Here is a 27,585-nt window from a genome sequence, read left to right on the forward strand (position 1 = left end):
AGAAAAGAAGAGCCACTCACTGTTGTCTGATGTCATGAAGTAGACTGAACTCCCTTACCCCCCACCCCCTATCAGTGTTCCTCCAGAAACAACAGATCGCTTTGGCTGGCCACGTGGAATGACTAAATTCTGGGTATGGAGGAGGATCCCTGTGGCCCAGTGGACTAGTTTAGACTCCATTCACTATAAAGTGTGGAACATTCCTCAAGAAAAAGATCCCCCGTGTAGCCTTAGCTGACTGTTGGGGCAAGTGCTGTTAGCAAGCACCTATGAAGGCCGGAACAGTACACGAAGGGGTGGCTAGTACCACGCCCGACCGCCTTTGTCTCCCCAATGGCAATGCTTACACACCGCACAAGGTACTCATTTGAGGCTGAGCCGACTTAGGGGAGGCCCAGGAACGGTTTAGATAATCGTCACTGGTGTTGGCCATGAGCGGGAATCAAACCCCGGGTCGCCGGGATCGTAGCGCAACACGCTAACCCACTACACCACCGCTCCCCGTCCATTCGTCAAGGCAGGATGTCATCTCCCACACACACACACTCTCACGTCTCGGGAGAGCCGGCTTCCGTTATCTTCCAACTGTTGCCGAAGTCGGAGGCCGACGTCCCTCATCACGAAGTCGTCACCGGGGTTCCCGTTCATGTTGGAGCAGAGGCCGCACAGCGCATTGTTGAAGGACGTGGGGAGGCGTGCCACGACGTGGCTGCCCCCGTCGTACAGAACCTCCAGCTTGAAGTCGCTCCACAGGCGCATGAAGTTCCCCGAGCGAATCACGGAGAACTCCGCGCTGCCGTTGGAGTAGTAGTACGGCACGTTGATCGCTACTCCGTCCAGCTGTGGCAAACAAGGTTTTGTCGGTGCTACCACTGCTACTGTGAACGTTGCGGTAGTTCTCTTTGGCACGGCAGTTGCAACAATGGTAATCTAGCCTTAGCAGACTGTTGGGGCAAGTGCTGTTAGCGAATAGCACCTACGAAGGCCGGCATGGCACACGAGGCCAGCACCCGTACTAAGGGATGCCCAGGGCTTATGAACATACTCGTCACTGGCAAGGCCGTAAATAAAATATATATTGGGTGGGACACATCCCCCCCACTATGAAAATATGCTCAAAATGTCCCCCCCAATATATTGCTATAAAATAATAATTGCTATGCTATGTAAAAAAAAAACTATTTGCTAAACCTTGGCCACAAGATCTGGACTTGTCTTCATATAAATCAATGCATAGATTTCTGTTGATATGATTGTGGTTATGGTTGTACTTTATTAATCCCTAATCTCTGCCATTACATACAATTATTTGCTTCATCTTTTAATTTTAATTATCGTCGGCACATTGTACGTAAGTAAAAAAGTTGCAGGCCTGTAAGGTAAGCCACTGCAGGAAGCTCTAGAGAGCCCCTATTGAGGCTATTTAGATCTACACTTCCATGCTAGCCAGACCTCTAACAAAAGGTGGAAGTACCGAAGCCTTAGCCCGAACCCCACCGGCGACCGCTGGATTGCAAGTCCAGTGTGCTAACCATTAAGCCATGGCAGCAACCCTCCATTCCACGAATGAGAGTTTGGCTTTGCCGTGGGTGGAAGCTGAAAGGCACCCGAACAAAACCCACGGGGGCATTCGAGGAGATAACAATAAAAAACGCCGTGCAGATGGATTCAAGAATCCATTGCGAGTCTGCTGTCTCCTGGCCACCTCGCTCATTTTGAGCGACTTGGCCAGCGTCCCCGAGTGGGAGCGCCCCACCCCGCACGCCACCTTTCCGCGCAGCTCGGAAGCTAAGCAGATAATTTTTTTGTTTTAGCCTGGCCAGCAGTCGGGATGGGGCCCAGACTCACGTAGACCCTCCAGCCGAGGCCGAAGTGCACGCGGTGGTGGTAGAGTTCGATGAAGACGTCGCGGGTGTAGGCGATGGACCAGCTGCCAGCGATGAACTCGTTCTTTACCTGCACGCTCCAGCCACCTCCAGAGCACAGCTGCCGGCGCAGCGTGCGTGCGTGTACATACACATACGGCGGGTTTAAGTGTAGTCAGCATGTGTTGCTTTGGTCATTGTCGAAGGGCTGTAGAGGAATCGCATTTTGCGTTGCTTCACATGTACGTCGCTGATGAATTATGGAACACATTTCCTTATGAGTTTATTATTTAGATAATTTTGCTGCTGTCCGAATGATAAGCCACTTTGTTGAGCTATCATTTGTGGCCAGGTCGCATTTGAAAAATAAGTTAATATCTCAATGGGCTTTGCCTTTTAGGATGGATTGTATTTGTATGTTTTGTTTACCTTTCTTGTACTCTGCACTACCATCGTGTGTTGTACTATTTGTTTTTGTGACGTTCTTACCCCGTGCCCGGACTGGATATCTGTGAAGAAGAGCTTTATAGCTCATCGGATTCCTCCAGGAAAATAAATATTCAGATTCAGTTTCGCATATGCGTTCTTTAACAAAAATGTGCAAACATTGTTTGTGGTTGAATCGAATAGTTTCCTGGTGTCCAGTAAGAGTACTTCAGATTTAGATGAGTTTAGAAGAAACTCGTTGAACCAGAACGAGTGCTCCAGAATAGAGGTGCAACGTTCCAGGTTCCACATGTGCCTAGCAGGAATTGTGGCTGAAGAGAGCTGGGTATCGTCGTTCACGGGTTGCGGCAATTGATATTGAAGCTCTCAATGAGGTGGGCAAGTGGCGAAACGTACTCAGAAAAGGGTGTGGGAGGTCCGAGTACAGAGCCTCGTTGTACTCCAGTGGTCAATCTCGAAACAAGATGAGTAACCTACCTTCACCAAGGAGCATCTACCAGCCTGATAAGACTTCGTCTGCTGAGTATGAAGGCTGTGAATGGCGAGCTCCCTCTCCAGGCACTCAAGTAAAGGCCTTCATCCCGCAGTGGATAGGTCACGGGGCGAGGCTCGCGCACCTGCGTGAGGACGTAGGTGTAGGTGCCCATGAAGTCGAAGGTGCGGCCGTCGAACGTGATGTAGTGTGGGTCGCCCCAAGCGGTGCACTCCACTTGAGCCACCACAACAATCACATCGAGAAAAATATCAACCATCATCAATGCGATTAACAGTGATGATATTAACTATGACAATAACATTAACAACATCAACAACGATAACATAAAAAACGTTAAAGAAATATTGTATACCCATATACTTAATGTTAATAGCTCAGCTTATTGGAGAGTATATTGAGTACATTAATTATATTGATGTAGTTTATACCAAGTTTTTTCACATCGGTTTATTGTATGGTGGTATGATAGAAGCAGTTCTTTAACGTCAATATGCTAAATTCCTCTGTTGATATGTAAACTCCTTTGTCAAGGCGCTCTGCTCCTCCCACCCAGCTTAAAATACGCTGCCAAGCTTAGCAGTGTTCATTAGGACCCTCGCTTTCCGACAGCTCTGTTTCTTCACCTGATGACGGCTGCTTGTGTTGTGGCCGAAACGTCATGAGAATTTTTTAAGGTTTATTATTATTATTTTATTATTTCCATTCTATGTGACTTTACCGAAAGATCCAAGAATATGAATCCCTGCAGTGACGAAAGCTTTAAATCGAAAAATAATGCACTGCTTTGTGCCACAATATTTACCATTAAAGTAGCGGAATATGCAGTACACTAACCATGGGTTGTACATGTACAGCGCTTGTGTCAATCTCATACCGAATGAGAGCCTCCCCACGCTGTGTTGATTGTGGGGGTTGTATAACCGTAATTTGCCACACTGGTCAGTTCGGGTTGATAAAGTAGGAGCATTAGAATATACAAGAAAACCTCGCCCAATGCAGTTTAATCGAACGCGTGTTTTCGGCTATGCACGGTGTTGCCTAAATGCGGTCTGTCTTCGGAACACCGGGGGTGATGTTCTGGTTCCACGCGGTTTGACGATGCTCAGGTTCTCATCTCTGCATCGAAAAGTAGTGCCGTGATGGTGCCGCGTCCGTCGCAAGGTCGGAACGATTCGACCGCGAGAGCGATTTATGTACCGCAAACGTGATTTTCTGCGCGTACGAATGTTCTTGCATGCTTTTTTCCGTGTAACGGTGTAACACAATGCACTCAACGGCACAATGCAATTGTTCACACATTGCCGCGTGCATGTAGCCGTCCGCTAGTTGGGGACATCAGTCGGACATCAGTCAGATTCCTTGGAAAAGGTATCTATTTGCTGTTTGAATATCTTAATACCTGCTATTTTATTGCCAGAAAGGGTAAAACCTATTCTTATTTTTCATACTTTTGATACTGGCACAAAAGGTCCAATGATATAGCTGCTCAACCCGAGGTTTAAATGCTCTGATACGTGCATTGTCTCGCCTTTTGGCGTTCTCTGGTCTGATGCTGGTGAGACTGGGCCATAAAGAAGGCTGCTGCCTCTGGTGTCGGCCAATCAGTTTAAAAGACAATGTGCATATTTATAGTGGTAGGAACCTCCTGGTTACACCAGCCCACAGGGGATTATTGTGTCTGTCGTGCAGGGAGGGGCTGGGTGGGGAGGGAGGGGCTGGGTGAGGAGGGGAGGGTGAGGAGGGGCTGGGTGGGGAGGGTGGGGCTGGGTGGGGAGGGGAGGGTGGGGAGAGGCTGGGTGGGGAGGGTGGGGAGGGGCTGGGTGGAGTGGGTGGGGCTGGGTGGGGGGTGGGAGGGGTGGGGCTGGGTGGGGAGGGGCTGGTAACCCCGTGGTGCCCTTATAAAACTCAACGTTGAACCTACTCACGCTGGCTTGTGCCCGCCCTCACAATCGGGCATATTTGCGGAATACACCAGGCCGACGTTGTCCCTGGCCATTGACCGAGCAACCCAACGTTCCTACCAGCTCCCTCCGCAGGAATGTGTTATAAGAGCATGTGTATATGCATGTTCACCACAAGTATGTGTGGTTAATGCATACTGGATTCCTTGCAAAAGGTTTCTATTTGCTGTCTGAACATCTTAACACCTCCTGTTTTGTTACCAGAAAGGGTAAAACCTATTCTTATTTTTCATACTCAGTCAGACGGATGCCGAGATGGCGAATCATGAGCATTCAAGTGTCAGTGTCAGGGGCGAACATCGGGCAATTCAGCGCAAGGGGCGAGCGTTGGGGCGTGAGTGTCGCGCTGCGGGAAGAGTCACGGAGACACCGGTTTTGTGTTGAACGTGGAGAAGGGTGATCACTTCGGACCCAGGAACACAACCCTATGTTTCCCATAAGACATAATATTTGTCGTATGTGGTCTTTGCCCAAGGCGGCATTTTCCAGGAACATAACCCCGAATTTGACTGAGGTTCACACCTGTGGCTCACGACGCCCAGATCAGTATTTCGGTGCCGGGCGATGACGGACCGTGAGATAATGAAGAACATTTCTTAAAGAAAAAAAGTGCGGGAACTCACGGCTCTTGCGGTGACACCCGTGCACCCCCTCGTTATCGGTGCCACAGAAGTTGAAGGTGAGGGGGCAGGAGCTCGGCTGGCACTGGATGCTGCCAGGGGAAGCGCACGTGCACTGCACAGCACACCCGGGCCGCCAGAACGCCTCGTTTAGCTGCACAAGGTGGGGGGGGGGGTTGCACGCCGGCAGAGGGCAGCGGAGAACGGAGTGGGTGGGGCGAAAAGAGCGGCCTTAGGTTACGACTGTCCTTAAGCCTCACCTTAAACAGTATTTCATACACCCCAATCCTAACTCATGTCCACAAAACAAAACCTAACTCTTAACCCTACCCTAAACCTAATCCTAAACTAAATTGTAATCCCTCACCCATAACCCAAAACCATGATCTAACCCCTGTAAACCGACCCCGTAAACCCATAACCCCTAATCATTAATCTATAACCTTAACCCCAACTCTAACTCATAACCCTAACCAATAATTCTCATCTTATATTTGCATAACAACAACAACCGCCATTCGCCAAAAAGTGGCGGTGATGTCACCACGACGCTTGTGCCAGGCTATGTGCACCTTGAGGCCACGTGAAGTGTCGAACGCCCGCTGGCAGGAGGTCACGGGGCAGAACCAGGTGCCACGGGTCGACTGACTGAGACGACTGGCTGATACACCACCTGTGCCCCCTACTGTGCCAACTTGCTGTGCTTTAGCCACCCGGCGCTCCGCTCATTCTTGTGAGCGTCGCTTCTCCGCCCTCCGTTGTTATTGGAGGGTGACTGCCTCGAACTGCCCAGTAGCGTCCTTCATGAGCCTCCTCCACAGAGGCGGATCTTGACAACGCTGGTACCAGTCATCGGCAAGTCCACTCAGCTCCACGTCCTCCTATACCACATCACTCCATCACTTCTCTAGCCCGTGACGCGCCCATTTAGCCCCCTCGATCCGGACGAACAAAAGTCGTTTGGGTATGCAGTATTTGGGCATGCGGGCTACATGACCCAGCCAATGCAACCTTGCCTGCCGGAGGAGCTCACCGATGGGACTTTGTCCAGATCTTTCAAGGTTTGTGAGCTCCTCACACAAACCAGCCTGATTAAACCCAGGATGAATCATAGACAGGCCAGCCTAAATGTTTCTAACCGGCGAAGATGTTCCATTAGGGGGGTCCATGTTTCGCAAGCGTAGAGAAGGGAGGGAATGACTGTGGCTGAGAAGACCTGACGCTTCGTGCGGAATGACAGACCAGGTAGCTTTCACACAGCGTTACGCAACCGATGAAAAGATAATGCTGCTCGACTGATTCGGAGTAAAGACCTCTGCTGTTTAACCGGAGCCGGTCATGAGCACACTGCCCAGGTATGGGAAACTCTCTACTCTATCCACAACTGCCCTATCACCAATTGGGAGTTGTGGGGGTGGAGTGTCCGATGGTACAAAATACCCAGGCAGGTGCTTAGTTTTGGCGGGGCTGATGGTAAGGCCCCACCTCTTATTGGCAAGCTCCAGATTCAGCAGCAGCGCCTCAAACTCCTCCTCTGAGTAAGCAGCAATAACCAGATCATCGGCATACATAACATGGTTGAGCAATAGGGAGCCATCCCTTGACTGCACCCGAGCATAGATCAGCCTCCCATTGTGCCTGTACCAGATGAAAATTCCTCCGTTACAGCTATTGAAGGCTTCACAAACTACGTGGTCGAAATAGATGTTAAATAATGTGGGAGCCAGAGGACATCCCTGTCGCACCCCAAGGTGTACAGGGAAAGGCTCTGACTCCCGACCACGTAGTTTTACCCGGGCCCTCTCACCATCATGAAGGTCCTTAATGATCGTGAGCAGAGGGTCAGCGACTCCGAAAGCCCGAATAATAACCCAAGAACAACCCAGAGCCCAGGCCTACTGATGGTATCATAGGCCTTGACCAGGTCAATAAAGCAGAGATGTAGGTCTTGTTGGGATTCCCTACACCTCTGCTGTAGCAGACGGACAAAAAACATGGCATCTGTGCAGGACCACCCTTTCCTGAAACCGCATTGACGCTCCGGAAGCATTTCCTCAACGTGCCTAGCAAGGCGGTGTTGAATAATCCTTGCCAGGACCTTTCCCGGCACACTGAGGAGTGAGATGCCCCTGTAGTTGTTACAGTCTGTGCGGTCCCCCTTCTTAAAGAGGGGGACCACCAGGGCATCCTTCCAATCCTGCAGAACCCGTCCAGTGGTCCAGACTGTTGTTATGATGTCATGTAGGGCAGTCTGTGCACAAACGCCACCCTCCCTCAGAATTTCGCTTGGGAGATCATCTCTGCCCGGTGCCTTTCCTAGTCTCAGACTCTGGATTGCATATCTGTAAACCTGTTCCTGGGGGTCGGAGATTGGTTCACCGTTCTTTCCCTAATTATAGTAATAGGTGTGGTGCTGCAGGTTACTTTTTTATGGAATTAAAGAGCGATTTGTGATCACAGGCCATTAAGGCGGACTCCATCTCCTCAGCAACCCGCGACCACCACCCATCCTTGCAGCTCCTCATGGCTCTCCAAACCTCCGACTCATTCTCCGACGTGGGATGCTGTAGCTGATGAGAGTGGGCCTGTCGCTTTTTCTCAGCCAGCTTGAACACCTCCTCTGTCAGCCAGGGTATCTGGGGAGATCTGGACCATGTACCCAAAGCAGCCATTGCAGCTGCATGAGCCACAGTCCTAAACCTCGCCCATTTCCCCTCGACATCAGGAGGAGTGGGGGACGATGCCAACCCCAGCCGCAAGCGATGATTCAATTCTCGCTTGCAACTTTCATCAGCTAGCTGAGACCATGCAACTAAGGGTTTGAATGAGGTCCTGGGTGTACACCCACCACCGGAGTGGAAGAATAGCAGGTGCATCTTACTGATGACAAGTCGATGGTCAGTGGGCAGATCAGCTCCGTGGTAGGTCCTGGTGTCAAGGACATGGGCCCGCATCCGCTGTTCCGTCACTATGTAGTCCAGCAGATGTTCTTGCTTGGAACTGGCATGCATCCATGATGTTGTGTGGATGCACCGATGCCGGAATAGCGTGTCGGTATCAATCTTAATTTTAGAACTTTCGTGACTGCAGGAATTATTATTTGGTTCTTTCGGTTAAGTCACGTCTAAAGATAAAATAATAAATTATTTAATTTAATTTATTATTTTATCTTTAGACGTGACTTAACCGAAAGAACCAAATAATAAGCGTGTCGGTAATTACAAGCCTATCGGCTGCACAAAAATCTAGCAGCCTCCTGCCGTTATTATTCAGCTGATCAGGCCCATGCCTTCCCATCACTCCAGACCAGGTGCCAGCCAGCACTTGTGACAGGAGGTCATAGAAGGCATCTGACTCATCAGCCTTGCCTGCATCCCTCCACGGATGTTCGTCTTCAGTGGGGGCATAAGTAACCTTGACCACCACTCCTCGCCTCTGGTTGATGGGAAGGCGAGCCTAAAGTAGCCTGGGTCTTACAGCTTCCCACACCTCACCGCCACTCCCTGTTGTTTGGCAGTCTCCTGACCCGAGAAGAGGACTGTCCACCCCCCATGGTGGCAGGAGCCAGAGCCGGTCCACCGGACCTTCTGAATACCACAGAGATCCAGGCGGTACCGGTCCAACTCCCGACAGAAGAGTGGCAGCCTCTCCTCCGCAGTGAGCGTTCGAACATTCCACATGGCCACACGTAGTGGCTTTTTGTTGTTTCTGGAGGAGCCCCGAGGATAAGGATTCGGTCTCCTGGCTCCGCCAAATGCGGTTTGGCCAGGAGACATCAAAGACGCCTGTCCCCCCTGGGCCTCCAGCACAAGCTTATTAATTCAAATGTTCCGTCATGGTTTAGTGGTAATTAATTGAAGGTGGAGGGGTTACCAGCCCCTCGCACCCATCCAGAGCCCCCATTTCGCCGCTGTGGTGGTCACAAACGCCATGAGGGGAAAGGCCAATCGGAATTGGTCCTCCCCCCACAGCACTGCCCACGATAACGTTGCCCTTCCGGCACCACGAGGAGGTAGGGGGTTGTTTTTGCATAGAAGGGGTTGAACAGGCACGGCACAAGCGCTGGGGTGACGTCACCATCGCTCAGTGGCAGATGGCAGTTGTTGTTGTTGTTGGCAGTGTTCGTGATTGTGTGTGCACGTTGGGAGGTCGTGGGAGGGGGGTCAAAGACTAATTGACCGAGTCCGTGATTGCCTGACTAAGTGCGGGAGGGCATCACCACTCCCCTGCTAGTAGCAGCCGTCTGCGTATCCATTGAGCCTCCCAGAAACGTGGTCACTTTTTAGGAGTGAGTCCTGGAGGAGTGTGGCAGTTTGGGGTGAAGCAGCGGTGTCACTCCCCTGGTCGTATCGACCGTCTGTGTCCCAGTTGAGCCTCCCAAACACGTGGTCTCTAATGGCATTGAGTGCGGGGGGAGTGTGGGAATCCGCTGTGTGAGTGAAGCGGCGGCGGCCGCCCACTCACCTTGTAGTAGCGGCCGTCCACGTCCCGGCACCCGCACTGGCCCGGCGGCACGCAGCGATCGCCGTCCCACAGCTGGGTGCTGTCGGCGCACTCGCAGCCCTCCGCGCAGGGGTCCGCGCACCCCGCTGGGGCCGCGGGGTCGTAGCACGTGGCCGGACACGCGACAGCGCACGAGCTGAAGCGCGTACCAGCACCACAGCTCGCCGCTATGAAAGAGACGAAGATTCCGCGCCCCCCCACCCGATTAGCCTCAATGTTCTGTTGGGGCGAGTGCTGTTAGCGAGTAACGACGGCGCCTGTTGGCACCCGAGTGGGGTTAGGTGCCCAGCACCACGCCTGTCCGCTTTTGTCTCCTGAGTGGCGACGTTGTTTACGCATCGCACCTGGTACTCATTTGAGGCCGAGTCGGCCTCGCAGTGCACCTAGCGTGGCACAAGCGCCGTGGTAACTATACCGCCACTTTGTGGTGAACGGCAGTTGTATCTTTATAGAGTACACGTGGGTAGCGCGCTGCGCTACGAACCCGCCAACCCGAGTTCGATTCCCGTTGGCTGATGAGTACGTAGTGCGGTGTGTAGTAAACGATCGCCACAAAGGCGGCCGGGCGTGGTAGGTGCCCACCCACCCCCTGTACCGTGCCAGCCCTTATAGGCGCTGCCACTCGCAAACCACACTTTCCCCAACAGTTTGTTAATGCTATATGGGGAATCTTTTTCTTCTTTTGTGTCTTTATACATAGACGTGTGCATTCATACGCTGGCGTGTTTTTTTTAATGGGCATAGCAACGGTGTAGCAGCTAGTGCATCGCAATACAAAGCCCAGGGGACAGTTACTTCTGCGCAGCTCAACGTTCAAAGGTCGGCACCAAGTTCCAAATGCCAGTCTACGTTAAGACAGACGACACTGGAATTGCAATGCTCCCCCCTCCCTACTCGGCGCCACGGTGGTGAGATGTTATCTCCCTCGCCTGGTATACAGGAGGTCGTGGGTTCGATCCCGATCCCGACCCTGACGCCTGCTGTATATTTGGAGTTTCATGGATTTTTTCCTGGGTCCTCTGGTTTTTCCCTCCACAATTAGGTACACTGCTATAAATGTCCACACGATCGTCCTCTTCGTTGAGCTGTCATTTGGGGCCAGGTCCCTTCAGAAAAAGAGCTACACAGCTCAGTGGGGCTCCATCTGCTTAAAAATGTTTAAATGTTCGTTTTACTCGGCAAAAGTTACCGCAGCCGGTGCCGTTCCTCCACGGGTTGGCGAACGAGAAGCCGGCCGCGTTGCAGGCCGCCGCGTATCCCTCCAGCGACCGGCACAGCACCGCCGCGTCCATGCCAGACAGCACCATGTCGAAGACGCAGTCAGCGAAGTACGGCGCGGGGTGGACGGACGTGAAGCACGGAGCCAGCGTGCCGGCCATGCCACGAAGCTGCCCGCAGTTCTGTGGGCCGGACGCGATCGCCACTTTGCCGGCGTCCAGGATAGCGCTGGACGAGGCTCCCGTGTCGCTGTTCCCACTGTTGGGGGGGGGGGGGGTAATGTTCACGGTGACAAACAGTACCAGAAAATACATACAGGGACTCCTCTACTTACAAACATTCGACTTACGAACTTTCAGAGATACGAACAAGCCTGTCCGTGTGTTCCAGTTGCCTGATCGGACCGACAGTCGTAAGTTCAACCACCGCACAATAGATGACGGTGGTGGCATCTACGTCTGCAGAACGTAAAGAACCAGTGGCATCTATGTCTACAGGAGATGATACCATTTTTTAAGTCATTCCCCGTGTTTAGTGTGCATGCCGTACAACATTTTTGAAATCGACAAGAGTAAAGTTGGACTTACGAACAAATCGACTTACAAACAGACCTCTGGAACCTACCTCATTCGTCAGTAGTGGAGTCCCTGTACAGTATATATATAATGGCTACAGGAGCAGGCCCTGCATTTGCTGGTTTACACAACTGGTGGTGGAAGTGGCCCCCACGATAGCGCCTTAACCATGGCTCTTTGCCGAGAATGAAGAACAGTATAATCCGTGTGTGTGTGAATGTGATGGTGGAGATTAGATGAATACAATAGATGAGAGATAAGCAGTGGAAGTGAATCCGTGAATTCCGTGAAATAAAATATTATGACAGTAAATGATGATGATGATAGATTGAATGAATGCGGAATGAGTGATAGCCATGTAATGAGAATATAAAGAGGGAACTAATGGTGGTGGTGGTTAAGTGGGGTTCGTGGGGTGAGCTCGGGAACAATAAGAGTGAATTTTGAGTGAGGAGCGGAAACTAGTGAGGGAAGGTGACTGACTGCTCAATGTGGAGGGGGAAGTGTTCCAGTGAAGGGAGGGAGCGAGAAGACAGAAAGACCGACAGCGTGGATTGAACACAAGGAGGAACAGAGAAAGAAAGAGAGAGAGAGCAAAGATTGAGAGCCCCCTCTGGTTTATTATTTTAGGCAAACTCCTCGAAACTGGCCAGAACGTCTTTGAAAAACTAAACTATATTTTATGTTTCCAGGTACGGCCCACCGAGCTACATCGCTTTTTTCAGAAGTGACCTGGCCATCAAAAATGACAGCTCAATAAAGTGGCTAATCATCGCGTGGCCATTTATAGCGGCCAAATACTGCAAACGCATGATGTTGATTCTTCATGTGGAGTGAAAAACCGGAGCGCTCGGAGAAAAATCCACACGACCTCGGGGAGAATATGCAAACTCCAAATATGCAGGCGTGAGGGTTGGGATCGAACCCACGACTTCCCGCATACCAGGCGAGGTGGTTAACGGCTCGCCACCACGAAAAAGTGGGGAGCACCCACGCTTTGCCCCACCACACCGCGACTCGTCGATCGCCTCATTCGTAACTGCTGGGAGCGCAGAGGCAGTTGAACTTAAGAAGTTGTCCCACTTCAACTGCCTAGGCTGTCTCTGATGTAGGTCTATCAACTTCAAATACAATGCATATATTATGAGAGCATGTTTTGTTTGCATGTTCACCACAAGTTATTGTGATAACTGCAGACTTGATTCCTTGCAAAGGGTATCTATTTGGTGTTTGAACATCTTAACACCGGTTTTATTGCCAGAAAGGGATAAACATATTCTAATTTTTCATTATTTGATACTGGCAAAAAAGGTCCCATGATACCAGTGACGAGTATTTGAACCAGTCCTGGACCTCCCCTAGATGTGCAAACGTCGCCACTATGGAGACAAAGGTGGCCAGGCAATGGCAGTGGCCACTCACCCCCTCGGTACTCGCTAACAGCACTTGCCCCAACAGCCCGTTAATGATACGCAGCCCGTTACGGCCACGTGGCCCGTGCATACTATCCAGCCTGTTAAGGGGACCGCTGTCTTTGTAAGTCTCCACATGGCACCTCTCCGTATTCTTCTTCTCGGGAACCTCCCAGCTGTTGCCAAAGGTGGCCGCGTCGGGAGCCTGGGAGTGATCGGGCATCGTGAAGTCGTCGCTCTGGTCACCGTTCCACAAACCGCACACACCACACGTGCCGTTCCAGTACACGTCGTGGTTCAGCAGAGACACCACCACCCTGTCCTGGCCTATGGTGGGGGGGAGACATGGGGGACATACAGCTTACAATCACAGCCTGCTGTGTCTGTATGGGAAATTATGGATACGTTTCAGGTTTAAGATTCTCAAGGGCAACTTTAGATTTGCATTACTGATGAAAAATATATTCACGCAAAAAATAGTGTCGCCGTCCAACGTGAAGTGACATCATATTTCATGGGCAAACTTTGGAAATTATGTCGTGTTTTTTGGTCAATATGAGTCAAGACATTTTTCCAGATCATCGAAAATGTAATAGCTGGACTCGGGTTTTGTATTTTGGAAATAAATATGAAAATCAGAAACTCCACCATAATAAAAAAGGCGAATCTAAAGCTACCGAATTTCTGGAAGTCAACCACGCTACATCTTTCCATGTTTACCATTTTTACTCCCCCACACCAAATACAAAATAACTCGTTCCACACTGCCCTGCGCCGGATAATTGTTAAACAAACCGGTGGGCAAGCCCAGCACAGGGAGTCCTCACTTAATGTCGTTTAGCCGCGTTCCTGAAAAATGTGACTTTAAGTGAAGCGACATTAAGTGAACCTATTTTACCCATAAGAAATAATGTAAAGTCGCAGGTTACGTTCCAGCGGGCATTTTTTGTTACCAGACAAAAAAAACCCATCATGAGTTGAAAAAATACAGGAACATAATATAAAAGAAATGCAAATACATTGCAAGAAATATAAAAAGTCATGAAAGAATATAAATTTTAAGAATATAACACTTCCTATCAGATCCACCAATATCACTTGCTGGCCATTTTCCACGCACTGTTCAGAATAATTGCATCACAAAAGCACGACACTTATTTCACGTTGTCTGAATCTTGGTTTCGCGCGTGGAACAACTCTGGCACAATGGAACGAAGACTGAGCTGGGACGCAAGCAATGCTGGGACGACGCCACTTTGCCCCGCCACGCGCGACTCCTCTACCCCACAAAGTAGTTCCTGTACACTGGCAGCGCCGACATAAACGGGAACCTCGCGACGTCAGGAGGGGAGTACCGGCGGTTCGCACTCGAACAACATCACAACGCCTTGCCGGAACCCCACTGTGGGTCATGAATTGGATCGTCGTAAATCGGATCCCGGTTTTTTCACCGAAAGTAGAAACGGTAGAAAAGTCACTTTCCGATGTGTTTTTCGTTTTGCCAACCGTATGTCACGCGGTTTAATTAGTCAAAATCCGTGGGAATAACAAAAGCTCCACGTCAAGTCACACCAGGTTAGAACTCCCTGGAGTAGACATATGCGGTCCGAACCTCCTCACCATCGTATTCGACACTGAAGAAGGCGTCGGTGGTGAGGCGCGCGTAGCCCCCAGAGCTGGTGATGCGGAACCTCTCCCTGGGCTCGTAGTATGGCAGGTTGATGGCTTGCCCGTCGAGCTGCGATGCAAAGATAAAGATCGCCTTTATAGCCTGAACAGACTGTCGGGGCATGTAGCAGCGCTGATGAAGGCTACAGCGGCACACGAGGAGGTGGGTGGCCAGCACCACGCCTGCTTGGCTGCCTTTGTCTCCCAAGTGGCGATGTTTACATATCACTCCAGATATTCATTGAGGCTGAGTCGACCTAGGGGAAGCCCAGGACCAGTTCAGATAATCACTGTCAATGGTCTTGGTGGTTGCCGTGAGCGGCAATCGAACTCGGGTCTCTACCAGGTTTGTAACGCAGCGCTGCGCTACCACTCCCCATACAGACAGAACAGACTTTTTTTCCCTTTTTTTCGTATGGCTGCTGTAGATGCAGAGCAACAACTACAATTTCACATTCAGGTGACCAAGCCAGATAACCGAGTTAGGAGTAGTAGAGTGTATCGCTGTGATGTCTCCGTCGTATCTGTGCATCGGTCCTTACGTCTTCATTACGTTGCACGGTCTGCTCTGAATGACCACAGCCGCGCACTACTGGACAGTTTTTTAATTTTCCATTTGTGCATCAGGTATCCACATCTGCTATTGTCTGGGCGGATGCGCGTCCGCATATCTCACAGACCCACCGCGATCGCACCCCCCGCTCACTCTGTCGCATTCTCGCACACTCACCCGGACGGCGCCGCTCTTCAGGAAGGAGACGGTGTGGCCGTAGATCTCGGTGTGCACCTCGCGCGTCCACGCCACGTCCGCGCGGCCCCGGTGCTCGTTCCTGGCGAGCACTCGCCAGGCTGTCGGCTGCTGCTGCCAGCCCAGGCAGTTGGACGCCAACACGAAGGTGCGGGTGCCCATGTAGTCGAAGAGGCGCCCGTCAAACGAGCTGTAGTGGGGGTCGCCGACGGCGTAGCACTCGGCTGTGGGGAAGGGGGAGCGAAACCCGCGATGTTGAAAAGGTAAAGGAGGCGCTGCCCAGATATTTTTTTGCCCATACCACCACTGGCAGAAAGGGGACCTCCACTATGGGGGAGCCCATCCTGAGGGTAATTAGGTCTACTCTTCAATGCTGGCTAGACGTATTGGAGGAGGTGAAAATTATCTACACTGTACCCTCGCCACACATGGTCTGCTGAATGACTAACTGTGGTTGGATGAAAACTGCACTGCAAGAGGTGAGAAAAGGTGGTAAAAGTTGTTCCGCACGTTTCGGACAGGGGCCAAACACAGGCTTATCTATTCTTCGTCGGGAGCTGAGACCCTTTAACTATGGTTTACCCGCTTATATGAGCACCTCCAATTAGAACGGTTGGCTACGTACGGCGTGAAAGAAGGTTCAACATACATACATTGCATTGTGGGGGGTTTTCAACTGCCATGCCAGGAGATCGAGGTGAGCTGGCGACCTCTCGATTGTGAGCTTACTGGACATCTGTGAAAATGAGCTTCGTAGCTCATATCATTCCTCCAGTCTAAATAGAGATTATGATTCTGGATGTCCGGTGACTTCATGGCTCAGTGGGCAGCGCTGAACGGGCCACTACAACTCCTACTTTAGAAAGCCACCCCTCTTGTCCACTAAACCACCTGTTTCTTTGTTTAATAGTCAGTTTTCTATTTTTTTTCCTAACTTCAGGTGCCCAGAAAGGGCCCTAGATTTTTAGATTTCCTTCCTTTATTTAGCCTCCCAGGGCAATTCACAGACCCCTCGAGGCCTAGGGCCTTTTGTGGGCAGCTCGAGCCTGATCCTGTGACTATGTTACGGGGACTTCTCCCCGTATCCTCGTGCTTCATGGCGGACAGGTCCCCAGGGGAAGTAATCTAAAGCTTCGTCCCCACTGGCTTCAAGGCGGGCTCAGAGACTCCGGTGTGGAGGAACGCGGGAGTTTCTACAAGCCCTCCTGGAAAAGACGGAGGAGAATACAGCCCTTCTCTGGGTTCTCAACGAGAAGCTAAGTGAGGTCTGGGAGAGGGTGGAGAGGCAGGAGGCCGCCGTGATGAACCATAAAAAAAAACACTGGAGGAGCAGAGTGAGACGGGCAGGACCCACAAATCCACGCTGATGGAAGCTTGAGGATGCTTAACAACAAGGCTGGACGCGAAGTGGCGTGAGTGCCAACTTAAAGCCTACGGCAGAGGTCGCAAACGGGTTTTGATTCCTTACCCCTACCCGGCCGCACCAGGGTTGCAAACGGGTACCCGTACCCTACCCGTACCCGGCCGGGTACGGGTTGGGTACGGGTATCGGGTACCTGATTGCGACCTCTGGGATGAAGCCATGTTGCAGGTGCGGGTGGGTTGATTCTAGGAACTTGAATTGTGAGAAGAGACAAGACGTTGGGAAATGAGTGACAAACGGTTACTCATCAGTGACTCACGGCCTTCCCGTACCCGTACCCGGCCTCACCAGGGTCGCAAACGGGTACCCGTACCCGGCTGGGTACGGGTAGCCGGGTATCGGGTAGGGTATGGGTATCGGGTACCCGGTTGCGACCTCTGGCCTACGGCCTCCCCGAGGGAGTCAAGGTGCTCTCTCGCCTCCATTCAGCAGCACCTGCCCAAAGCTCGAAGAAGTTTGGAATCTCCCGGCACACAGCCTGTGAAGTCGGAGGGGATAGTACAGGAATGCCGGGTGGGAGGGACCTGATGGAGTCGAATAACGTGAGACCTCGTCCCCTGCTGATCCTGTTTGCGATCTGCCATGGCGCCTCTGAAGCTTTGAAGGCAACTTGGGCCGCAATAGGCATGGGCACCCTTCTGCAGGGCCAACCGTGTTTTTATCACTCCAGCGGATGCCAAGAAGAGGAATCGTCCCCTGCCCTTGCACAGGGACTTGGTGGGGAGAGCCGGGATACGCTCCCAGTTGCTTTACCCGGCAAAGATACGAATCCAAGTTGGGGGAAGAAGGCTGTATTTTCTGACGGTGGATGAAGCAACGAGGTTTAAAGAAGTGCAGCAGATTCTGCAAGGCGTGAATGGGATTGGAGGCCGATCCTGAGTTGGAGTGTTTAAGACGGGGACCTTTTGGCCTTCAGCAGTGCAGGACAACCCGGGGCCACGACACCGGTGCCCGGGCAGCATCGTGCAGTCTTCGGATGGTGGCGTGTAATGGGAGGCGTCCATGCAGTCCTCCAGCCTCTCTCTCTCCCCCGCTCACAGTCTCGGTCGGGTCTGGCGCTTTGGCTTCTTCCCCCTCCCACTTCGGCTTCTCCCTCTCCTCTCTCTAGGCCGTCTCCCCTTCTCTCTCCTGTCTGTTAAACTCTGGTTGCAAGTGGTTGTTTTGTTGTGTTGAATGGTATTATTTCTCTTGTTGCGGGTCGCATTTGGTAATAGGGTCTGGCCTTGAGCACTGCACTTTGGTGTCATCGGGAGTCCATGGTTGACTACGTCTGGGCTCGGTTTTGAGCGCAGTGGCATCTATTTTCGTGTTCCCCTACTAAATTTTGTGAAAGTTTTCTTTCCACATTTTTCCCGCGCGCGACAGCTGTTGTGTCCCAATCGGGAGAACTCGGATACTTCCCTTTGACCCGGCTCTGTTCCCGGCAGTAATGCCTGGTGCGATGGACCCGAGTCCCCCCTCACTTTCAATATCTGCGACACCCCCCCCCCCTCGCCCCAACATCATTTCTTTAAATGTTAATGGCCTGAATCACCCACATTAAGAAACAGTCCACCCTTCTTAAATGGTGGGTTTTTTCACTTTCTCAACCAGGGTAGGGCAAGTATAGCATGCCGTTTCTACTTCGGGTAGCAGGGTTATGACTATCCCGGTCAATATTAGTTTTTGTATCTATGGTGACCTTTTTGCAAGTATCAAGAATAATGAAAAATAAGAATAGGCCCTTACCCTGTATGGCAATAAAACAGCTGTTAAGATGTTCAAACACCAAATAGCATGTTTGTTTGCATGTTTTGCCACAAGAGTGTGTGGTTAATGCAGACTTGATGCCTTGCAAAAGGTGTATATTTGATGTTTGAACATTTTTTATTGTATTTCAGTAGACATGCTTATGCTGGACCCCAGGATAAATATATTCTCGCAGGTAAGGTGCACGGCATACAACAAAACGTTTCTGAACGTTTATAACCCACCTGCCATCAATTCCAAACTTATTTCACAAATAGTGGCTCTGATCGGAAAAAGAACGGGGGAAATAGCCATGGGAGGGGACTGAAATTTGGCCCAGTCAATCATTGTGACGTCACGTTTACTTGCGAAGTAATCCGCGGCCATTTTATTCATCGATCGAACGATCGACCGATTCACCACCACGCCAGCGCCGCGCTGTCACTCGAGTGATTGATGCTGCTCACCGTAGACCTTCTTGCGCAGCGTGAACACCCAGTCCTTGCGGCTGCGCGCGTTGCTCTTGGTGACGACGGAGCCGTTGACGACCATCATGGCGGCGCCCTCGTCCACGGTGACGTAGAGCGGGACGCCGCCGCCGAACACGGACGACGGCGTGGTGAAGCGGACCGCCGTGCCGTTGGGCAGCAGCGTGACCGTGGTGCCGTCCACGCGGTACACCTCACGGCCGCTGCGCAGCTCCCAGAAGCGGAAGTACCTCGACACGGTGGGCAGGACGATCTGCAGGGGGTGGAGTAGGGAGCGCGGCAGAGCGAGCAAGGCGTGTATGTAGGGCGCTCGCTTAGACGGTGGCTAAGAGATGTTAACTACCTCGCCTGGTATGCAGGAGGTCGTGGGTTCGATCCCGACCCCGACGTCTGTATATTTGGAGTTTGCATGTTTCTCCCCGTGGTCGCGTGGATTTTCCTCCGGGTCCTCTGGTTTTTTCCTTAACTTTTCTAACCAACATCACACGTTTCGAGTATTTGGCTGCCATACATTTCCACCTAATAAGCCACTTCGTTGAGATATCATTTGTGGCAAGGAAACTATTTTAAAAAGAGCGAAATAGCTCAGTGAACCCAACCTGGTAGCGTGCATGAAACTGAATCACTTATGTGTGGACGTCTGTGCAAACGTTGACGAGCAGCTGTAGAGACGGACTCGACTTGTAAACATCGATCTGCAATGCGATTTTTTGCGACGTGGTTAATCAGCACGTGCTGCGATTACTCGCCCAGATGTGGACAAAGCAGCTGTTGGTGATGAAGCAGAGTTGGGTTATATTAAGTAAAGCGGCTGTGACGCCTTGTGTGAATGTTGCTTTACACAATCCGATTTTAATTTTGTTAGATTAATTTGTGTGATTCCGAAAGTGATTTGGTTGCGAACTGACCCGATATCAAGGACAATTACATTTCACCTATTCTAATGCCGCAGTCGGGACAAGGGGACTGCAAGTGTCAGCTGTCTGTATGAAGTATAATGAGAATGCAGCACTGGTCAGAAAATTAGACACCCATAGACTCATCACACAGAGACCCAAAAACTCATCACACAAACCCCCAAAGACATACACAGAGATCCATGGATAGCAACGGTCCCCTGTTATCTGACGTTTCGCTCCGTGCGCTGGGAGCTTCTTCAGGAACTGAACAGGAACTAAAGAAGCTCTCGGCACATGGCTCGAAACGTCGTAAAACACGCGGAACACCTGAGATATCGGAGAACTGTGTGGCACAACCGCGAAAACCTGTGCAGTTGTAGCGTCGATCAATGTTCGTGAGAAACGATTTAACGTTCAGCAACATCGTCGGACCTTTCCTCACCTCGTCGCTGAAGGTGATCGTCCACTCGATGGGGAAGTCGTTGGTGGTGATGCTGTCGTAGGAGAACGCGATGGGTCCGCCGGTGCCTAGAGTGGAGACGAGGCAAGACACACGACACACTCGGACATGTCTCCTGAGGCAGTGAAATTTTCATTTACACATTATCAGCCCGGGGCAAGTAAGTAAGCACCTTTATTCACGTGAAAATCCAATAACTTAATGCACAGTATTGGGCGGTTCTCTCCTGCATTATCTTCTGAACTAGTTAAATGTCTGTAAAGAGTCTCAAACACTATGCAGCGGTTGTGAGTTCTGGGCCCATGGACCGCTGAGTAGGTGAGTGGGTGGATGAATAGATGAGTGGGTGTGTGAGTAGGTGAGCGAGTGGGTGGGTGACTTCCACGCCAATGGACCACTGAGTAGGTGAGTGGGTGGGTGAGTAGGTGATTGGCTGTGTCGAGTGGTGGTGGCGGGTTTAACTACACATTTATATTCACGCTATTCAACCCAAAAAATATCTTATAATATTGGACGCGAATGCCAAATTACCACATGCCAGTTTTCTATTGTTGGGGCAGGGGTAAGGTAACATCAATCTTTCATACACGTGGCAGTGTCCTCTCACCGTACTATCGGATAAATCTGCAGAGAGAGTCATCGACGAGTGGTGATTGTTTTTAAGCCACTGCATCTCATGAGCAAATACAAGAACGACAACAACAATAATACGACTTCTGAAATTGTTCAGGGTTCGAGAGACCTGGACGACTGCTTTTTTTGGCAGTGCATCGTTGACACACGTAGTCACCTGAGGGCAGGAAATCCCCTAAACAACAACAACGCCAAGCGTGACTCCAATTAAGTCAATGAAGCCCCGTCCATTTCCTCCCATCCAGCGGCACACGTGAGAAGAGAAGTGAGACTTGTTCCCAAACCCCCCTATTTATATGCTAGCAATGGCTCGACCAATCAGATAGTTAATCAATCTGAAGGCGACAGAGGTGACGCCTCTTTCCGCGATTTTCTACCTTACCCGTCGAGTTCAGAATCAGAATCGATATTTTATCCTGCAGGAATCCGATGAGCTATGAAGCTCTTCACAGATGTCCAGTAGGAGGCGGGTCAGCGAGTTACAAAAACGACAGAAACACACTTGGTGGAGTAATCGATCATTGGTGGATCAATCGATTGGTTAAACTAATTTCAGGGTCCCAGCTGTGATGAGGATGAACGTGCGTGTGGGCGTTGAGCGATGCGATTGGCTCACCTTCGACGACGACATTGACGCAGCGCAGCTCCGTCTCCTGGCTGCTCACACACGGCACACATTGGGTGAGTAAACGCGCGCGGGTGAGCTAACGCGCGGGTGAGCTAACGCGCGGGTGAGCTAACGCGCGGGTGAGCTAACGCGCGGGTGAGCTAACGCGCGGGTGAGCTAACGCGCGGGTGAGCTAACGCGTTACAACGCGGAACGTGCACACCGTTATAACGCGGTTTACGAGTTGTCAATCACGAACTACTTTCTTGAGCGGCGACATACACTCAGTTATTTGTCCTGCCGTCTCACGGCGTGCGCGTAGAAGTACAGTTTTCGCCGAACGCGTTTTTCGCTTTAACGCAGCACGACTCTTTAGGAACACATCCAGCGCGCTAAACGAGGACTTGCTGTGCAAGGACCAATGGGGAGCCCCACAAGTTGAAGGAATCATAACCCAAACAGCAAACAGCTCCAATCTTATACTAAACACAGATCTGTTGCGATTTGCATCACATCTCATCTCGTCCAACCTAACGACCGGCTGCAATATAACCCAAGGGGTCCCCCAAGTGGTAGCGTGAGGTGTACACAGCGCCTCTCTGATCAGTGGGACATTAGCCTGCGAGCAGGGGTGTGATGTTCCTTCCTGCGTGCTTTTTTTGTCCTCCCAACCAAAGAGATTTGCGAGCAAGTCATCAACTTGTGGCCACGAGATCGGCGCTCTTGGCCCTCTTTTTGTCGCACAATGCCACGGGGTCTGCAACGTCCCACGTGTGAAGCAGACAAGTGCGCACCATTGGTCGATGCACTTGCAAGTAATTCACTCTCATCTCATTGCTCCTTTCGACAGTGCCAGTTATGCTACCGGACTCGCTATTGGCCTGGAGTGGCTACTGACGCGTTGCTGTCGGACGCGTAGAAGCAGATCTGGTGGCTCTGCACGTCCGCCCGGCCAGGGGTCCAGCTCAGCGCCGTGTGGAAGAGCTTCGGGTCTCCGGCATCAGCTATGACGGCACCCTTCTGCACCCCGACGGGCGCGATGGTTCCCAAGCGCACGATCGTCACACTGTGCAGAGACACACAGCAGCAACAGCAGCAGGTCGAGGTCATGAGGTCGAGGTCAAAAGGGATGTTTTCTGGAACGATGTTTTCTGGCTCATCACGCGTGGGAGAGGATGCTGGGATGCCTCTCTGTGCGAGTAGCTTTATGGTTAAAATGCAAAATCTTTTACCTTGAATTTTGCTTCTTATTTATTACAGTTAATTTATCGTGTTTGTACAGAGACTCCCCTACTTACGAACGAGTTAGGTTCCAGAGGTTTGTTCGTCAGTCGATGTGTTCAAAAGCTCAACTTTGCTGCTGTCTATTCCAAACATGGTATACGGCATGTACACTAAACACTGGAAATTGATTTAAAAGTTGTATAATCTCCTGTGGATGTAGATGCGACTGGTTCTTCGTGTAGATGCCGCCACCGCCATCTATTGCGTGGCGGTTCAACTTATGACTCTCGGTCCAAATAGGGAAGTGGATATATGGGCAGGTTTGTTCGTATCTCTCAAAGTTGTAAGTCGAATGTTCGTAAGTAGAAGAGTCCTTATATTTCATTGTTTTAGCTGTGATTAAAAATTTTCCCTTTTTGTGGAAAGTTTCTTACAGATTAAAAATCCGTTTAACCTTTCAATATTTTTCTTATTTTGCATATGTAAATGTTTGCCTATTATATAATCTTGATTTGAAGCTTTCGTGACTGCAGGAATCCATACTCTTTGGTTCTTTCGGTAAAGTCACGTTGGTAGAAACATAATAATAGATCACGACGTTCCAATCGCCACACAAGCAACCGTCTTCAGGTGAGAGAGAGAGACAGGCTACTAAAACATGTCCTAAAATATAAAGGTGAGTGACTCGATAAGGTGAACCTTCTTGTCTCGCAGTCTGTTAAAAGATCTAACAGTTGTGTGAAAACCCTCCACGTAGAAGAGGAGGGTCTGGATTCCTGCAGTCACGAAAGCTTCAAATCAAGATTGAACCGTCTCAAGTTCTGTTTTGTTAATGTGTCACGTGCAAAAACTCCAACGGAAGATGGCCCCTTGCTTGCCCTCATAGGACATTGCAAGGGTCAGGCCTGACAACGGGTCCCTGGTCTAGACGGCTAGTAGAGGTTTTGTCCCAAAGCTTGGCTCCTGGATGTTCCAGCCAAACAATTGTGAAACGTGCAGGACGCAAGAGGCTTTGGGACTGATCTTCTACGTCACCGGTACGGGACAGACTCAGTGACTTAAGCCCCACTCACCCTGCCGCCGCGTCGCTGGGCAGGGAAATGTCGACCTCCAGCTTAAATAGGACGCCCTGCGTAGCTTGGAACGTATTTCCGTTCAGAGGCGTCACTCCCGTGAAAAATGGACCCGAGCAAGAACTTCCAGTCTCGACTGCCAGAGAAAAACAAGACGACCACAAAACACAGACGTGCGAAGGTTTTCATGGTGATTCAGTGCTTTTCGGCTCCCTGGCCTGGTTTTTCTGGTTACCCGTGATGTCCGATGGGTTTTTTTTCTTTCTTTTTTCCACGTGCTGAAGAAGCTTCCAGCACGTAGAGCAAAACATTGGACATCACGCTAAACGACCCGTGACCTTTGACATCCGACAATTTTACGAGCTTTTATGAGCTTTTAGAAATGTACACTCATATTAAAGAAGGCCACCAGCTCGTACGTCGCCCAGATCAACAAGGTCTGCGTCTCCAATCGAGCAGCAGCTACGACGCCATCAGGAAGCAAATGAATCAAAAATCCTAACAGCAACATAACGTGGGAAACATTAGGATCATACGGAGTAGGGAAAAGACTGACGCAGATTCTGCAGGATATAGGTGAAAGGTCAAAGTCAGGAGTACAAGTTTGGACAGGAAACAGGAGAATGGTTCCCAACAACAATAGAAATGAGATCGGGAGATCCACTATCACCAAACAACTTCATCACATACTTGGAAAGAGGGATGGATGCCATTCAAGACAAAGGCACAGGGATATTTGTGCAAGGATAAACAATAAACAACCTGAGATTTGTGGACGACGTAGATCTGATGGAAGAAAGCTTCATAGCACTGCAGGAAAGAGTTTGTACGCTGAATAAGTCAGGAAAGGATGCAGGGCTGAGGATTAATGTGGACAATGGTACTCGGAAGGGAGGACATTGAGAAAAAAGAGTTAGAATAGAAAGCAGCATGATTGTGAATTTAAAGGAATTTGTATACTTGGGAAGTCTACTAACATAGAACGATGACTGCACGAAAAACATCAGAGCAAAGATCTCAAAGGCAAAAGGAGTCATGGCAGGATTCAATAACATCTGGAGAAGCAAACAAATCAGCTAGAATACCAAACTGAACATCTTAAGAACATGCATGTTCAGTGCAGATTTGTATGCCTGCGAGACTTGGACATTTAAAGTTTCAGTTTTCATTTCATTTATTTGGAATAACCCTGTGAGCCATTCGGCTCTTGATTCGGGTGCAACCGCAACAAGCAATACAATTGCAAGATACATTAAAAATTTACTGTACGCAAATTGAAACATCCCCTACAAAAACAATAAAATATTCCAGAAAAAGCACCGTTTGTTTATGCTGCGTACTAAACTGTGCAAAAAAATCCCAATTCGATGTTAGATCACAATAACAATCAAAATACAATTTAGATTTCGATTTAAAGCTTTCGTGACTGCAGGGATTCATATTCTTGGTTCTTTCGGTAAAGTCACGTAGAATGGAAATAATAAAATAATAATCCGACAGCTCTGTTTCTTCACCTGAGGACGGCTGCTTGCGTTGTGGCCGAAACGTCGTGATTTTTATTGTTTTATTTTTATCAATTTTTATTTCATTTTTACCTACGTGACTTTACCGAAAGAACTAAGAGTATGAATCATTGCAGTCACGAAAGCTTCAAATCTAGAATAAATACAATTTAGATATTTGCACTCGAAATGAATTGCTACAGGAGGATATGGTATCTAAACTGGACCCAAAGAGTGACCAACGTAGAAGACAAAGGCTGCACATAAGAAGAAGTCCAGACGATGTAGACGGTGATGAGAAGGAAACTGCCATTATTTGGACACCACATGTTGGACAACACCAAGAGAATTAAAAGTGTGTTGGCTTGACGACCACATAAGAGATTGCTGCCAGAAAGATGTGGCACCACTTGAGCATGTTGGCACAAGACAGAGGACTGATTTGAAGCTATCATGACTGCAGGAATACATATTATTTGGTTCTTTCGGGAAAGTCACCGTCTTCACCTGAAGACGGCTGCTTGTGTTGCGATCGAAACGTCGTGATCTATAATTTTTTTCTACCTACGTGACTTTACCGAAAGAACCAAAGAGTAAAGACGGAGGATTATAAAGATGATGATGATGATGATGCGAAATGTATGAACTCTTTTGCAATTAATTTTGCTTGTTTTTGCTGGAATTTAGATTGGTTTGGTAAAATGAAGACGAACCCGGGTGATAAGATTAGTATATTTTTGTCTTGAAAAGCGACTTGAGTGGTGGAGGGCACAGCCTAACAAGGCTATCGGCCACTCATTCAGTCCCATTCATTGGATAAGTACATCCCCTCTTCAGAGCTTGTTGTCAGCTTGGGCAGAATTACAGGAATCATCAACTATTGTTTACACAAGTATAACACAAGTGCTGAAGCACCAACGAAATTAAGGAGCACAACTGAAAAGAAGACTGCACATGGGTAGCAGCACGCATCAACTTAGCATCAAAACGCGTTTCCAAAACACCCAATAATATTTTTATGTACAGCGCACTTAAAAGGCTCAGCATTTTGAACTGCCTTACATCACATAACAATGTCATATGAAAGCCGAATAATAGGAAACACGAGATCTTTATTTCTGCTAAAAGTAGTGACATTACCCGATGCCACAATTGGTGGAATTTTTTTTACGTGAAATGTGATGTCATATCTTGTGACGTCATGCTTTGATCCTAAACCACAAAATATCGGATCATTCTAAATTTGACATCTAGCCCCGATTTCAGGATTATTAAATAATATATATTTTTTTTATTTAATCTGAAAATTACGGAGCACATCACTTCGGGGCCGTCCATAAATGACGTCACGCACCTAGGGGGGGGGTCAGACAATTGTGACGATGTGTGACGAGGGGGGGGGGGGGGTTGAGAAATGTGACGTCACATCAAAATGCACAACTTTAAATAAATATAGACAACACGTTCTACTTAATTAAATAGACTCTTTAATAAATGTTTTCTCCTACAACATCAGAGTGCAGCGCCACATTAAATACGCACTATAATGACAATAGTTTAAAGCGATTTGAAGCATGTTTTTTTTTTTGGGCGTCATATTCGAGGGGGGGGTCTGACTGTTTGTGACGCCGTGTGACGATGGGGGGGGGGTAAAAAAATCGTCAAAAATCGCGTGATGTAATTTATGGACGGCCCCTTCGTGACATCACGATGCGCCTGACGGGTGTGCGCGACTCACTCTCGAAGAGGACCTGCAGCGGGATGCTGGAGAGCGGGCTGCTGGGGGAGTACGAGGTGGAGTCCATGGTGATGCTGCTGCGTGGGAAGTCCTCGATCATCAGCGCCAGGGCCCAGAGGCCCGAGGCGTTGGTGGGCACCGTGAACGTGACGGTGCACGCGTCCTGCACCACAAAGCAGAGGTGGGACAAAGTCATTGTTATGCAAGTCACAAGTAAGTCTCAAGTCTTTGCTCTCGAGTCCCGAGTCAAGTCGAGTCAAAGATGAGGCAAGTCCAAGTCGAGTCTGAAGTCATCAA

General features: G+C 49.8%; 1 protein-coding gene across 1 annotated transcript in view; it reads right to left on the reverse strand.

Moving 5' to 3' along the window:
- The window catches only part of LOC144736554 (IgGFc-binding protein-like), a 77,641-nt gene that overhangs the window by 23,756 nt on the left and 26,300 nt on the right, over positions 1-27,585 (reverse strand). The window contains exons 6-20 of the mRNA XM_078619104.1: positions 27,289-27,451; positions 24,049-24,184; positions 22,650-22,817; positions 21,761-21,801; positions 20,494-20,579; positions 19,132-19,405; positions 15,496-15,737; positions 14,718-14,835; positions 13,241-13,424; positions 11,082-11,368; positions 9,854-10,059; positions 5,393-5,543; positions 2,930-3,021; positions 1,849-1,986; positions 593-840 (exon numbers count right to left, since the gene is read on the reverse strand). Of these exons, the coding sequence (XP_078475230.1) occupies positions 593-840; positions 1,849-1,986; positions 2,930-3,021; positions 5,393-5,543; positions 9,854-10,059; positions 11,082-11,368; positions 13,241-13,424; positions 14,718-14,835; positions 15,496-15,737; positions 19,132-19,405; positions 20,494-20,579; positions 21,761-21,801; positions 22,650-22,817; positions 24,049-24,184; positions 27,289-27,451 (2,534 nt within the window). The remainder of the gene's footprint in view (positions 1-592; positions 841-1,848; positions 1,987-2,929; positions 3,022-5,392; positions 5,544-9,853; positions 10,060-11,081; positions 11,369-13,240; positions 13,425-14,717; positions 14,836-15,495; positions 15,738-19,131; positions 19,406-20,493; positions 20,580-21,760; positions 21,802-22,649; positions 22,818-24,048; positions 24,185-27,288; positions 27,452-27,585) is intronic.

The sequence above is a fragment of the Lampetra planeri genome, chromosome 61, assembly GCF_965212315.1.
Source record: "Lampetra planeri chromosome 61, kcLamPlan1.2.h2, whole genome shotgun sequence".
Taxonomy (NCBI): Eukaryota; Metazoa; Chordata; class Hyperoartia; order Petromyzontiformes; family Petromyzontidae; genus Lampetra; species Lampetra planeri.